We start from the raw sequence: 14,964 nt of genomic DNA, 5'->3' as shown, positions 1-14,964 counted from the left end.
GTGACTGGATTTTTATGTATCTAGGGAAGTTCTGGTGATTTTCAGAGGCTTTGACAGTAGCTCTAGAGACGAGAGAAAGGTATCCAGGGTACAAGGGTTTCTAAGGAAGACTAGTATTTTTTGCTTTTATTGAGGTATTTTAATTTAACCACATAGCATGATTTATACATCTTATTGAAATAACCCATTTAACAACTTCTGGTAAGGCATGTCTTTCTTCCTGTCTTTTTCCTTTTACTTGGTCTATTTTTTTCTAACTTGGTCTATTTTTATTTCCATTTGCCTTACATGAAATTGGACCTAAGTGCTCTGGATGTTGATTTTAAAAGCAATAAATTGCAGTGTGACGTGTCACTTATAACTGACTCAGTATGGTTGATATTTACATATTGTTACTATCAGTGAACCTGGACTTTGGGCAGTTGTCATTTTTCCCCCACGCAAACTTTGATTTTCCTTCCCTCCTTATAGAGGATGGCTTTAGCTGATCATTGTACTTATGGGAAGGAGTCCAGGTCATCCTGAGAAGAGTTGGCTTGTGCAGAGTCCAGGACGCAGATTTGTTGGATTTCTGTAAGCCACTTGAAGCCACATACTCATTTCTGATGACAACTTTACACTTGTGTTGGCAGAACACCCACAGTGACAACTGTTGCCTATGTTTAGTCTGTCCGGGAGCTCTACCAGCTAGCATGTTTGGGGAAAAACCTACACTGTTCTTGTTAGCAGCTATGTAAATATTAGACCTTTCTGAATTTGTCTTCTCAGATTTGCCATACTTCTGGGTAAATTGCATCTTTGATCACCTCGATCACAACTTACCCGTTTAAAATGAAGGATTAAAGGTTTTAGGCATTCTTTGGGTCACTTAAGGAACAATTCTTTTGAGGTTAGTAATTGGTTTTATATGTCTGGTTCATGATTTAAAAATTTTAATTTTCCCCGTGTCTTAGTTTCTTGTGGCTTCAAACAACAGGAATTTATTCTCTCACAATTTTGGAGGCCGGAAGTCTGCAATCAAGGTGTCAAGCCCATCCTGGAGGCCCTAGGGGAGATTTCCTTCCTTGTCTTTCCAGCTTCTGGTGGTTGTCATTATTCCCCGGTTTATGGCCATCTCTCCCTGCTCTGTCTTCGCATTGTCTGCTCGGTGTGTCTGTCTCAGAACTTCTGCCTCTTAAAAGGATACATGTGATTGCATTTAAGGCCCTCGCTGTTAATCCAGGATAAATTTCTTCTTTCAGATCTTTAACTCACATCTTTTGCCATATAAAGTAATATTCATAGGTTTGAGGAATGAGGTCATGGATATCTTTGGGGGGCCATCATTCAGAGCACTACATCCTGGTTGTCTGTCCTGTAACCAAATAAATTTTACCTAGTTCAAAAGAGAAAAGGTTATTTTTTAAAAATGAGGGGCAAGTGGGGAGGAAAATGCCTCAGAAAACCTAAGTTTTCTTCCCACATCTGCTATTAGCTAGTGATAGAACCAAAAGTGAGGCATTTGCCCTGTTTGGTCCTTACTTTCTTCTTATTTGGAAGGAATTGGTTGGTGATAGCTAATAGCCCTTTAGACCTAAGACTTCTATGAAGTGACATCTAGATTGTCGTGGAGTTTGTTTTTGAAGTTAATAATTTAAAATGCTAATCAAGAACTCATTCTAGTATTTTGGACCAGTGTAGTCCCCTGGTGGTCTTGCCTAGGGCTTGAGGGACAGAAGACTGAGTTGTAGTTGTTGGCTGGTTTTCAGCTTCTCAGGGTAGTAACATGGGATAACAAACCTGTGCTTGTTATTGTGTGTGATTTTCTAGAGTGTAATAGACTAGCTGGGCCATTTTTTACTCTCATTCTAATGAGGCCATGGACTGTGTAGTCTAGATTTCCTTTCCACTAAGAATAGTTCATCAAAATTAAACACAATTTAAAGTTTTTTAAAAGGGAAGTGAATAAGAATTTTAAGGGAAAAAAATTAACGCTGACAGATTTTTCTACCTGAAACTAGGCCATAGACCTAGTTTTTAAATTTTTCACGTGCAGTCTTATTCTTCAGACTTATTAAGTGCCTGTTCTATCGTATTTCACGATCAAGTTTTATAACACACTCTTACTATTTATTTCTTCTTGGAGAAGAAGAACCAAATTGCATTCAAGTATTTCTCTGATTGTAATCTACAATTCTTAGAATAAAGCAAGTTCACATCTGAGCCAGCGGGTATAATTATGTCGGAATAAAATGCCCTGTGCTGAAGAGGTCAACCAACAGGCTAGGATATTTATTTGAAGTTTGGTTTCTGAGGCAAATCCTTGAACTCCATGTACCTTGTTTCTCATTCCTAAATCAGCAAGACTCACTTACCTCACAGGGAGTTGTGGAGGGTAATATACTGCTAATTTGTTCAGTTATTTCACAACAGTAAATTATATCTAAGAATCTGATAAAACATAGGCAAACCTCATTTATATGTGTAGTTGGAGACAACCATAGATAAAACTTACAGATAGTCCAGGAAATTCATTAAAGTTATTTTTAACTTCCTCCAGCAAACATTTTACCTTCTGTTTCCTGTATATTTTCCAAAGTATTTTCTTGTTCTTTTACTGTAACAGACATGAGGTAGGTAGGGCAAATATCCAATACCAGATTAGATAATAAATGGGTCAATTGGCAAATATCCAATACTAGATTAGATAATAAAGGGGTCAATTCATCAAAAGGACAGAATCCTAATTTTACACAACTGATAATTGTCAAAACACAAGAAAGAGAAAACAATAGAACTGAGGTAATAGATATCTCCAATTATATTTGGAGATTTCAACACACGCTTTAAGTAATTAATAGTACAAACAAAATCAGTAAGGAAATAGACTTGAACACTGCTGTCAACCAACCTGATATAACAGACATTTGTAGGATATTCTACCCAACAACAGCAGAATACACATTCTTTTTAAGTGCACAGAAACATTTACCAACACAGACCATCTTCTGTCATAAAGCAGATCTCAAAACTAAAAGGATTTGATCAAATAAAGTGTGTTTTCTTGAATATAAAGACACTTTATATACCCATTGGTTTCTCAGATTTCTCTTTTTATAAAGAGGATATTATAAATGTCTTCTTTTTTCTATGGAGTTTTTACTGGTTTCAGTTTTTTTTTTTTTAATTTGAAGGAGCTCATTGGTATTTTATAAATAAATCCCTTGTCAGTTTTAAACATGAAAAAAAAAGTGTTTTCTGACCATAATGGAATTAAATTAGAAGTCAATAACTGATAGACATCTGATAGTTTCCAAATATTTGGAAACTAAACAACACACTTCTAAGTAACCCATGGATCAAAAAAGATCACAAAGAAAATTAGAAAATATTTTGAACTGTGTAAGAACGATAACATGATATCAGATGTGTGCAATATAACCAAGGCAGTGCTTAGAAATTTATATTATTAACCGCTTTTATTTAAAAAGCAGAAAAAAGTAGAGTCTGTTTTTAGGTTAAGAACCTAGAAAAAGAAAGGATAAGAGTAATGGTGTTTAAAGGTGCAAAGTTTAACAAGTAGTAAATAAACCCTAAAGATCTAATGCACGGTATAATGAATATAGACAGCAGTATTAACACCACAATTATGTAATGTGATAAATAGCATTACACTGTCCATCATATTTAAACTTACACAGTGTTACATGTCAAGTTATTCAAATAAAAAGAACAAGAGCAAATTAAACCCAAAATAAGCAGAAGAAAAGAAATAGTGAAGGTAAAAGCTGTAAATAGTTGAAATGTAAAACAAAAACAGGAAAATCAATGGAACTGAAAGGTTTTTTGAGAAATTCAATAAAATTAATGAGCAAGTCTGATGTGGGGGAAAAAGACACAAATTACTAATACTGGGAATAAGAAGAGATATCACGACTGATCCTACAGACACTAAAAGAGTAATAAGGGAACGTTATGAATAGTTAACTCCATCACATTCAACGTCTAAGATAAAATGAATCGCTTCCTTGAGAGACTACCAAAGCTCAGTTCAGAAGAAATACAGAACCTCACTAGTCATGTATTTATTAAGGAAATGTAATTTGTAGTTAAAAACCTTCCACCAAAGAAATCTCCAGGTCCAATTGGCTTCACAGGTGAATTTTCCAAACCTTTTGGAGGTAATAAAATCAATTCCACACAGACTTCCAGAAAATAGAGGAGGAGGGAACAGTTACTAAAGTGTTATTTTTAACATCATTTACTATCAGACATTTAATTTCTATTTGCTTTACATTTTTGAAGTGTTTTCTCATTCCCTCCCCGCCAACAGCAGACCTTTGAGATAATTAGGGCAAATAACTAACACCCTTAAGGGTAAATAAACTGTCCAATTCAACCCTGCAGTGATCTAGTTGGGATAGGACCCATATCTCCTTCCGAGTCCTGATACTGCCTCTGTTAACAGATTGCCCCTTTAGCAGCTTGTTTGTAACAACCTCAGGACAATGCTAACTGGTGCTGATTTAACCAAGAGAAGCTGAAAGTCCTCAGTCCTTAAGTGGAAGACTGGGCTAGATTCAGTGCCCATGCAATGCTTGACACATACTAGGCCCTCAATAAATGTCCCATAACCAACCAATTTTAGAGGAAGGGTCAGAATTACTGTATTAGTCATCCTTTTGGCATAGGATTTGAATGGGATGATGGTTGGAAACTGAACAAAAAAAGTCAGAAACATCTTATTTGGCTTAAGCAGTGTGTCAGTGCTCAGCAGAAGAGTTAGGTGGTCTGAGATTGGTCATCCCTTTAGCCATTTATCTGATGGTGGCCTCCTTTCTTTGCATTTAACTATCAATATATCTGAAGTGTAGAGCACACTTTTATGATATTGTGGCATAGTAACTCACACTTAAATGTCAATAGAGACACTTGCAAAGATGTACAAGGTTCAATAATTTCTGGTGTGGGTTTGTTTCTCCTGTCATCACCCATTATGTATTTTTTTACAGCTTTTAAATTGCCACAGAGAGAAATTGGTCAGGATCATAATAGATGGCCAAGGAGCTGCCAAGGATACCACTGTATGGGATGGGGAAAAGTTCAATACTGGCTTGATTTTATTTATCTAAATTGTAGGCTATGACTTCAATATAATTCATGTCACTAATACACTAAGGTAATGGCAAAGCACAAAATTATGCCTCATGTTGAAGGAACGCTCTCTTTTACTCCCTGAAGTTTTACAGTCTGAGATACCTTTCTATTCCAATTATATAAAAACTCCTTTTTTATCAGGATATATTAATCAGATTTTAGCATATTGAGTTAAAGTCTAATACCATCTCAACAGCTAAATTAGAGATTTTTAGAGATTTTAGTTTATGGTTATGCAAATTAATTTTTATGTCTTTTGAATGTCTGTTAAACTAAGACTATGAGAGAATGTAAATTGTCTGGCATAGCAGAAATTCTCCCTTAAAATAGAGGATTTGTTGAAATGACCTGAAGGGGCCCTTGTAACCCTTAAGCTGCTAATGTCCCAAATCTGTACAAGCTAGATAAGCATGAGTCTTAATTTTATGGCTGTTTGAAAAATGCTTGTATGGCCATAATTTTATTTGAGGCTGGATACCTCAGTTCTCTTTTAACCCTTCCATCCTGTGTGAACGTGGTCTGCCAAAGTGGCGTGTAAAAATCTAAGATTCATGGTAATCTACTCAAACATTGCTGTTACCCATTTTTCTTAAGATTTATGATGAAATCACTAGGTTCTTCATGAAAGGTGACAAGATCTACTAGTTCATGTTTCATCACATTTAATTAATAGAGAGGAGTGGGTGTGAAATTAACACCCACCAGAGACAATGGTGCTTTGAGATGAGTTCACTACATTCCAAGGAGAGGGTCATTGGAAGGCACCGTCTGGAAGACATTTGCCCATAGAGGTACCAAATTCTACTTCCTCATGAATGTTGGAACAAGTGAATATCTGACCTCTTGCTCAGTGATGGGTTTAGGTGTGACCTAACTAAATTCAGAGAGGACTGACCCTTGAGAGAAGAAATTTAGTCGATTTGAATAATGGGAAAAAAAGTCCCGTGTAAAATTATTTTGTGGGATTGTGATCTGGTAATGAGATACCAAGAATTTGTGTGTTATTGCTAAATATACCAGTGAACTGGACTTAAAACTGCGAGCAGTTCTGAGAATTGCTGGAGTAGACATTCATTTGTATCTTTTAATGGTGGTCAGAGCTTGGAGGATAGTACAGCCAATTGAAATTTACAAGGCAGCCTTTATCTCCATTTATAATGTATATGTTTTAATCTAAAAGAACAAAAGGCTTTATACTACCTTGCTCGCTGGAGCAGAAGGCTGAGATAATCAACAAATAGGATACTTTGCCCCAGAATAATTCTGTGACTGGTTGAAGCAGTGCCTTGGCCTGATTATTAAAGGATCACGAACTGGAGCCGTGCTAGCCAAAGGAGAGCATTTCCTCTTTCCACACTCCTCTCTATTAATAAAGTTTGTGTTGTCTGTATGTGGCTTGTTAATGATAGGGGTGTTAACGACCACAGTTAATCTTCCTCAACTCTTTCCTAATCCAGTCTCTTAAATAGACATTTAAAAAGCTTTTAACTCCTCTTGAATTGGGTGCTCATAGGCTTTTGGTGGAGGTGGAGTGATAGTTATCAGCCCATTTAACAAAACCTGAGACAGCCAGGACAGCTGTAATGTGCATCTCTATGCTGTGTTTCTGTTAAAATGCCACATGGCTAATACTTTGGAAATCATAAATCTAGTGGAAGAAAACATCTTTATAGAGGGTATTTTAGTTTTATGCTGTGTGTGTTACAAAACCTAAAACCATTGGTACTTCTGGATCCATAAAGAGCAGAGAACATAGACCAGATTAAAACGGTTCTGTAAATTTGGTTTCTTTTCATCTGTTTTATTTGCTACAATAAGGCTATAAAAGAGGATGCCTTGAAGAGAATGCTGTAGCTGACAATTTAATCTTCACATAAGCCACCAGCTTTCCCCAGGGGCCTTAGGGGGAGAAATGGAGATTTCTCAAGCCTGGACCAACTGAAGTTAGCCATCAGCGGCATATTTAATTAATACACGTGATAGGGACTTTTGCATATGCCCTCACCCTTTCCTACTCTTTAGAATGGCTTTCTGTGTAGAGGATTTTGCCTTCTTAGTGGGCTTACAGAATTTATATTGAAACTCTAAAATGAAGACAGAGCTCATTGATTCTGCATTTTGACATTTGGTCTGACTACCCCCTCCAGATAGATCAGTGGGTAGTTGAGTGAGGCAACTTAGCAGTTGGTTTCATTACTTTTTAAATAATACAAAGAAAGCTTAGAGAAAGTTTTAGAATTATGTTTTTATATTTATACACACACACACACACACACACATTTTTGCTCATTAAGTAGTGATTTTAAAACACACACGCTACACCAAGATCTAAGAAAAGCCACCAGGACAGCTGGCATTGAAAAGTAGTAACTGGAGGGACCAGAGCAGAGCCTGAACTGGACTGAGCAGACTGATACTAGCGATTCCATGTGGGTGGCTCCATGCTTCCAGGATGGATTGGTTAATGCAGAGAGCTAATCATTACATCTGTTGTTCTTCTGGATTGCCCCAGCTTTCTGGAATGCCCTCTCTAATTTCTGGGGACTGGCAATTTTTACCTTTTTTTTTCTTTTACTCTTATAATGTATGGGATTTTTTTGTCCCTCTCTGCTTCACCTCCTCACCTCCACTACCACCACCCCCCCTTTTTTTTCTGGAAGATTCATCTGTTAAAGAAGATTCCTGTCATCGACTTGGAATGTGGGTTCTGACTGTGCCTGACCGCAAAGCTCTTTGATGTTTGTCCAAGGCTGAATTCTCACCAGATCCCCGATTTAGGTGTTTTTTCCCCAGCACTCAGAGGCCTGCAAGGTGAATTTGCTTTGTGTTGCTGATATGAAAGGTTGGTGGGGCCTGCTCTTTCTCGTGATCTGACGGGCAATTAAATTGCTCGCCTGTGTCTGTGGTTGTTGATGCGTTTACCAGAGAGTTCCTGTGTGTGTTCAGGAAAAGGCTGAGAGCTGTTATGTCTGAAAGACTCTCTAGAAACTTGAGGGGCTACCCACCCCTTCCCATGGAGATTTCCACAAGGATAATAAGGTTGTGCTCAGAGGCTCAGCCTCTCTTCCTCTGTCATGGTATCAGGATTGTACCTTAATCACTCCATCATCCTGCCAGCCACGTCTCATTTCTCACCCTGGACCTCTCCCTCGTCCCAAGCTCAGCGCGAACCACCAGTCTTGATGCTTTATCTGGTCCAGGCTCTAGCTCTTAAATTGTCCGTCTGGCTTTGTGTTTCATTTGACCCTAATACACTGGGTCGCACTGTCTAAAAGAGAATTATGTCCCCTCCGATGTCTGAGTGCATTTCTCATTTCTTACTGCTGCTCCTGAGCAGATCTGTAACTTCAAGGTTAAGATAAGACACATTCCATCAGAACTATGTCGTCATCCTTGCCAGCTTCTGATCTGTGACTGTCCAGGAGATTTATAAGACAATTGCATGCCATTCTTTACAGAATATTATGGTTGGACTCTGACTCCTGGCATCAGGCCCAATTTGATTTGTCAGCTGTTACAAAACCCATTTCCCAAAGAGAAAGGGATCTTAGCCATGTGCCTTTTAAGAGTGGGAAGGAGGGAACTGATTTGGCTCTTTATTTCCTGATGTTTTAGAGAGAAGGATCAACACCAGAATATTTGTGTCCCTTTCCTTATTGAATTCACTTGTTTTCCCTAAAAGGTTTCACTAATATGTTAGTATTGCTGTCATTCTTTCCTGTCCTTTATCCCTTCACACAATTGCTATTAGTTAGTCTTTCCAGTCTGCCATCTCCAGTGCTTTTCTGAGTTTTAAGGAGTAAGAATAAGGATTTTGCCCTTGGGAGAAAAGGTACCTGCTTTTTCTCTGAAGGTTTATTAGTTTGCTAGCGCCAGTTAACAAAGACACTGTTCCTCTTTTCTTGCTGTCTAACGTGTTGAACTGCAGGAGTTACTACTGCATGTGATATGGTTTAATGGCTTAGGAATTTAGAAGGTCACGTATTTCCTGCTGCTGTTGTATTAGGCCCTATAATATTTTTACAAAAGGTTCTCTTTGGGGGACTTAGCAGACCTTTGGTTTCAACATAAACTCACTCTTTCCCTAGGAGGTAGGCAATGGGGATTTATTTGGCACATTTTAGTGATTCTGGGGTTAGATCTAAAATTTACTCAAGATCACACATGGCAAGTTAATCACAGAACCATAACCCTGATCTAATTCCTTTGGCATTGTTTTCATATCCCTTAACCACGAAAAGTTTTTAAAAGTTAGGAAGAGTCAAGAAAGGCTGCTTTTACTCACATTTCCTGATGGATCTACTCAAGGTTAAAGAAATCCTCTGTAGTTGAAAACTGTCCACTTTGCTCTCATACTCTGTAATTTCTCCTGTTTGATAACCAAAATAATCATTTTTTTTTCCTTAATCGGGTTCTTTGCCTTTGATTGTCCCTTTTTCTTACTCTTCTATGGCACCAACCTCTCTCTGGTTCTAAAGACCTGTATCTATCTGTACAGCAGAGCTGGGGTTTGGGGCTCTCTAAAATGTTCTTTATGGCCAGGAGAAAGGAAAATTCATGGGACTGCAAGTCTCTTAAGCATCTCTTTATCTCAATCCTCCTTTTCTCAACTATTAGGGGTTCTTAATATGTGGAGTTTTTAATGATTATATTGTAAAATTAATGTTCCAGGTGAGTATTATTTAAAACTGTTTTATAACATAAGAACGACTAATGAGAAATGGTTTTAATTTAACAGTAATGGTTGTAACTGGACTGCTCCCTCCCCTTTCTTGTTTAAAACTATTTAAGGATTAAAATTTTTTTTCTACCTAGAGTTTCAGTTTAAAAGTTCTTTGGTATTGCTTCAAGTCTCTAGATTCTGTTTCTAGATCTAGTAATCGCCCAAGAAGGAAAGTTGTATAGTATCTTTGAAATACTTCCCTTCCCCCTTTTCTGTTATTCCCCCCTCCCCCCTCCAAGCAATTTTAACTGTTCAGTGACAGATGGTAGGAGAGGCCTTGTCTAAAGTGCTGCTGGTGGGCTGGATTAGGGGGCGGGTAATTTGTACTGATCTTGTTGTAGAAGGATCTAGCCTTACCCTGCCCCCCACCTTCCAGTTGAGCTATAATCCTGTTAAATGATTTTAAAACGCTATTGATTAGTTCCCTGTGCTCTTAGAGGAGTAAGCACAAGTTTTGGATTTAAAACCCAAGAGCCAGTTCCCCAGAGCTCTGAGTGCCTTGGCCTTGAGGCCAAGGGAGGTATCTTCCAACTTCTCCACCCAGTCTTCACTGAAAAGGAAAGTTAAGCCTTTTAACTTTTCCGTTTGCCTCTCTCCCCCTTAGTCTAGTGCTGCTGCCAGTTGCCATGGCAACGGACTGGGACAGCTGCGCAGTGGCGCCTAGGCAGCTGGGTGGGGGCGGGGGAGCTGCCAGCCCGCCAAGCCCCAGACCTGGGAGGGGAGGCCCCTCCTGTTAGCCCAGAGGGAAAGAAAGAACGGGGGCGATCCGGTAGGTAAAGGAGGGAACCCCCATTCATCTTCTACTTTTGGGGCTCCTGATCTGCATGAAGGTAGAAAGAGAGATTTTCCTCTTTATTCCCTCAAACTGAAGAACACATATGTAAATCCTTGTTTTTCCTCGTGAGGCAGGGGAGGCCATAGCCACAATGCTTAACTGCATGCATCTAACCCGGGGCTGGTTTTAACCCCAGCGCTCTGACCTAAACTGCTCAGCTCCCGGAAATTCCAAGGTGAGTGGGGGTGGGGGTGGGGTATTCTCCCTGGAATATGACATTTCCTGTCTCTGGTGAGGTTGGAGGCTGCTTTTATTTTAAATAAATCAGATCAGATTATTTTCCTTGAAGCTTAGGACTTTCTTCTCAATTCATGGAAAAATTATTTTGAAGCCCCTTCCCTACATTCCCCTACCCTCCCACCCACTCTTCCAAATAAAGCATTTTAATGAAAACATAGTTTTATTACAGGGCAGTAATGAGTACAGACAGTTTTTTGTGTGGGCAGACCTATTGCTAGTAAGTTCTAGAGGTATTGTTTCCAAAGAAATATTCTTGGAATAATTCCCACATTTTGCTGATTTGAAGTAAATTGATAAATGCAACTTTTTATGCTACTCAACTTGAACAAAATTTTTAGATTTTTAGTGGCCTTCCTTACTCCTGGGGGTGGTCTTCTGATCAGGATGGAAATATTTTTAGAGTGCTGAAAAACAAAAATCTTTAAAGATTACAGAAAAATGAAAATGGAGTTCAGCTAAGAAAACAATTCTTGCTACTCTGTAATCCAGAATCTAAGCACCATTTAACATGGTTAGGGAAGAGTTCTTAAAAATGATGATGGTGACAACAACGTGGGAATTTAAAAAACTAGAATCTCTGTTGAGTACCCCCTGGTTGTGCATATTTCTGCGCTTAACTCAATTTCCATTTGTGTTGCCTTGCTTCAGCTTTCCTTGGGCCTATGAATGGCTCCTCTGTGTTTTGAGGCTTCATGTTGATGTGAGTCTGGGACCAGACTTCTTTTTCCTCCTCCTCTTCCTTTGGCTCAAAGTCAACTCCAGCTAAGAGGAGAGGTACCTCCTTAATATTTTGATTAATTGAACCTTAAGAATTACTGAACCAACCCAATGACTAATTTTGATTTTTAGGGCTAAAAAATGTTTTTCTCCTCCCTGCCTCCCTCCCATCCTAAATAAAAAAGGAAGCTTAGTGTGTTTGAGATGTCAGCCTTGCTTTTGTGAGCTGATGGATGCTCTGAAGGGACAGGCTCAATTTGTTTAAGGGAAATGTACCGAGTCACTGAAAATGTGGTGAAAGATGCCTGAGCAGGCCTTTTTTGTGCTCCTAAGAGACCGTTTGAGATGCTCAGAGCAGAGGAAAGTTAAATTTTGATGGCTGTTTTTTTTTTTTTTTTTCAATTTTTATAAAGAACTTTATTCACTTTGGAGGAATTCTATCATGGTTCTTTTAACTGAAGATTATCCATATTTCTCTTTGAGTTTCTGGCTTGTAAACAGTTACAGGAGTAGCCAGGAGTAAAATCCCACCCACTACTTGTCTTTTGGAGTCTGAAATTAGAGGAGTTAGATAATTGTGCCATCTAATAATTTACATCCTGTTAGCTGAGGAGAAAGTTGTGGTTGGGAAAGTGGGGATCTACCCATTTTTGATTAAATTCTTAGGTCTCATCTGTAGAGTGCTTCAAGAAGAAAAGGGTACATGGTGACTTTGTGTTATACCCTGCATCCCATCAAGAAGAGACAGAAAGTTTTAACTGCTTACGTGGATTCTGACTATTTTGTCCTTTCCATCTGCAGGAACCCGGTGGCCTTAGTCTTTCAGGTGGAACAGCGTGAGACATGGGAAAGAAAACCAAGCGGACAGCTGACAGTTCTTCTTCAGAGGATGAGGAGGAGTACGTCGTGGAGAAGGTGCTAGATAGGCGTGTGGTTAAGGGGCAAGTGGAGTATCTACTGAAGTGGAAAGGCTTTTCCGAGTAAGTGCCTTCTCTGAGGCTTTGGGACTCTGTACACATAGACACCTTTGGTTTACTTGCCCAGGAACCATCACCATCTTTGTCTTTTCAAAGACAGAGCAATAAACTAAACAAAGTCTCCCCCTTCTTTGAGCAGGTATTCTAATGAGAATGCTTTTGAGAGGCAGTAAAATGAACTGGTTAGGAGCATAGCCTGAGGGCCAGATTGCCAGGGTCCAGATTCTTGCTCCACCACTTAATGGTGACTTTAGTGAAGTTCCTTCATCTTTTTCCTCCTCAGTAAGATAAGGGTAAGAAATAGTGTATATCCTAGAGATGTTGGGTAGCTGTGTAGTCTGACACATAAGCTCAGTGTAAGTATAAACTATTATTGTTAATATTATTTTGGATATAATTAAGCTAAAATACATATGTTTAAGCAGAAGAAGTCAGAGTTGATCTCATAGCCCATACCTTTCCATAATGATCCTTGGACCTCAAAAGTGTCCTAGGATGAAGCACTCATCTAAAGGAGATACTAAATCTGAGGCCACATTGTTCCCCCAATATTTATTTTAAAATTTTTCAAATATACAGCTGAGGCAAAAGAAATTGAGTAAACACTCAAATACACCCCACCTAGTTTCTGTAATTAACATTTTAATCTGTCCATCTATCCCTTTATCCATCAATCTATCTTTTTTTAGTATTATGTAAAGACCTTAAAATCCCTCTTTTTAAGTCAATGAGCTTTAAAAATGATACTGAAGTTGGGGGAGGGTATGGCTCAGTGGTAGTGGGCATTTTTTTAGCATGCGCGAGGTCCTGGGTTCAATCCCCAGTACCTCCGTTTAAAAATAAATAAGTAAACCTAATTACGTCCCCCCCAAAACAAATAAACAAAAAGAATGATACTGAAGTGTTGACTCCCCATAATTAGGCGGTGATTGACTTTATGCTAAAATGCTAGATTATTCTTTCCTTTGGAATAAATAGAACTAGATACATATTGAAGCATAGAAGAGGTAGCTTGAAAGGTGAAATACATGAAGCTGTGTAATCATTGGGTATTTTGCCTCCATTTTGCATTAATTCTCTTCCCAGGATGCCTGATAACAAAGAATGGGTTTCTCAGAACCCCCAGGATAGGAAGTGGTTTAGGCTCCTTAGAGTGGTGTTGTCCAATATAAATGTAATGCAAGCCACATATGTAAATTTTATTTTTATTTATTTATTTAAGGGGTAATTAAGTTATTTATTTCATTTTTTTTTTGTGGGGGATAATTAGGTTTTTGTTTATTTTTAGCAGAGGTACTGGGGATTGAACCCAAGACATTGTACATGCTAGGCACACACTCTACCACTGATCTATACCTTCCCAACCACATACGTAATTTTAAATTTTAAGGTGGTCATATTAAAGAAAAGTGGAATTAATTTTAATAATGTATTTCAACAATACATGAAAATGCTGTTTCAGCATTAATACAAAACGATGAAATTTTATATTATTTTCTCATGCTAAATCTTCAAAATTTGATGTATATTTTACATTTTATAGTACATCTCAGTTTAGACTAGCCACATTTCAAGTGCTCATTAACCGAATGTAGGTGGTAGTTATCATATTGAACATCATAGCTTTAAAGTGTGGGACTTAAATATAATAAAAGATTCAATGTTTTGACGGTAGTTTTGGACAAAGGTATGACCAGGAGCCTTTGAAATATATTTAAGGTTATTTTATTGTGTGAATCAGGTTTCTCATCCGGAGCACTGCTAGTGTTTTAGATGGGACAGTTCATGCACTGCAGGGTATTCAGCACACAGAGCACTAAATGTGGGTAGCACAGCAATCAGAATATGCCCTCTGTTTTTCTAAAGAGGAATGGGATCACAACATCCTCTAGAGATGAGAACTGTGAGTTTGAGAGACCTTGAGCACTATGAAATCGGAATTAAAATACACCTAAAGATTTTAAGGGTATTTTTGTGGCCCATTGAATCACCATTGAAAATTGTTGAGCGTTTTGAAAAATTTCAAAACTGCATCTATAATTGAGGTGCTGGTACCTTACGTCGATAAATGAGGGAAAGAAAAGGTTTAGGGTAGATGGATTAAGCATTTGTCAGAAATACCCAGGATTTCATTTGAAGACTGGAACAGATTTTGCCCGTTTAGCATTGTGTACCACTAAGTACCTACTGTTTGCCAGGCAGTGATCAGAGTCTACTTTATGCATTTTTTTGAATTCTTGTAACAGCCTTTAGAAGTATTTTTGGTTTATAGATGAGGAAATTAGTTAAGTTGTTTGCCAAAGATGACATAACTGGTAAGTGCTGAAACAAGGATT

General features: G+C 38.2%; 1 protein-coding gene across 3 annotated transcripts in view; it reads left to right on the top strand.

Annotated features, from left to right (window-relative positions):
* Positions 1–14,964, top strand: part of CBX5 (chromobox 5) — a 33,780-nt gene that overhangs the window by 3,335 nt on the left and 15,481 nt on the right. The window contains exons 1-2 of one of the 3 annotated variants that reach the window (XM_006182409.3): positions 10,520–10,628; positions 12,453–12,631. In XM_006182409.3, the coding sequence (XP_006182471.1) occupies positions 12,495–12,631 (137 nt within the window). In that variant the 5' untranslated portion in view covers positions 10,520–10,628; positions 12,453–12,494. Of the gene's footprint in view, positions 1–10,519; positions 10,629–10,662; positions 10,870–12,452; positions 12,632–14,964 lie in introns of those variants that run through there. The other 2 variants (XM_006182410.3, XM_006182408.3) reach the window with 2 other exon arrangements.

This window comes from Camelus ferus, chromosome 12 (genome assembly GCF_009834535.1).
Source record: "Camelus ferus isolate YT-003-E chromosome 12, BCGSAC_Cfer_1.0, whole genome shotgun sequence".
In the NCBI taxonomy this organism is placed as follows: Eukaryota; Metazoa; Chordata; class Mammalia; order Artiodactyla; family Camelidae; genus Camelus; species Camelus ferus.
Note: the sequence above shows the minus strand (reverse complement) of the source record. Positions and strands in the feature narration are given on the sequence as shown.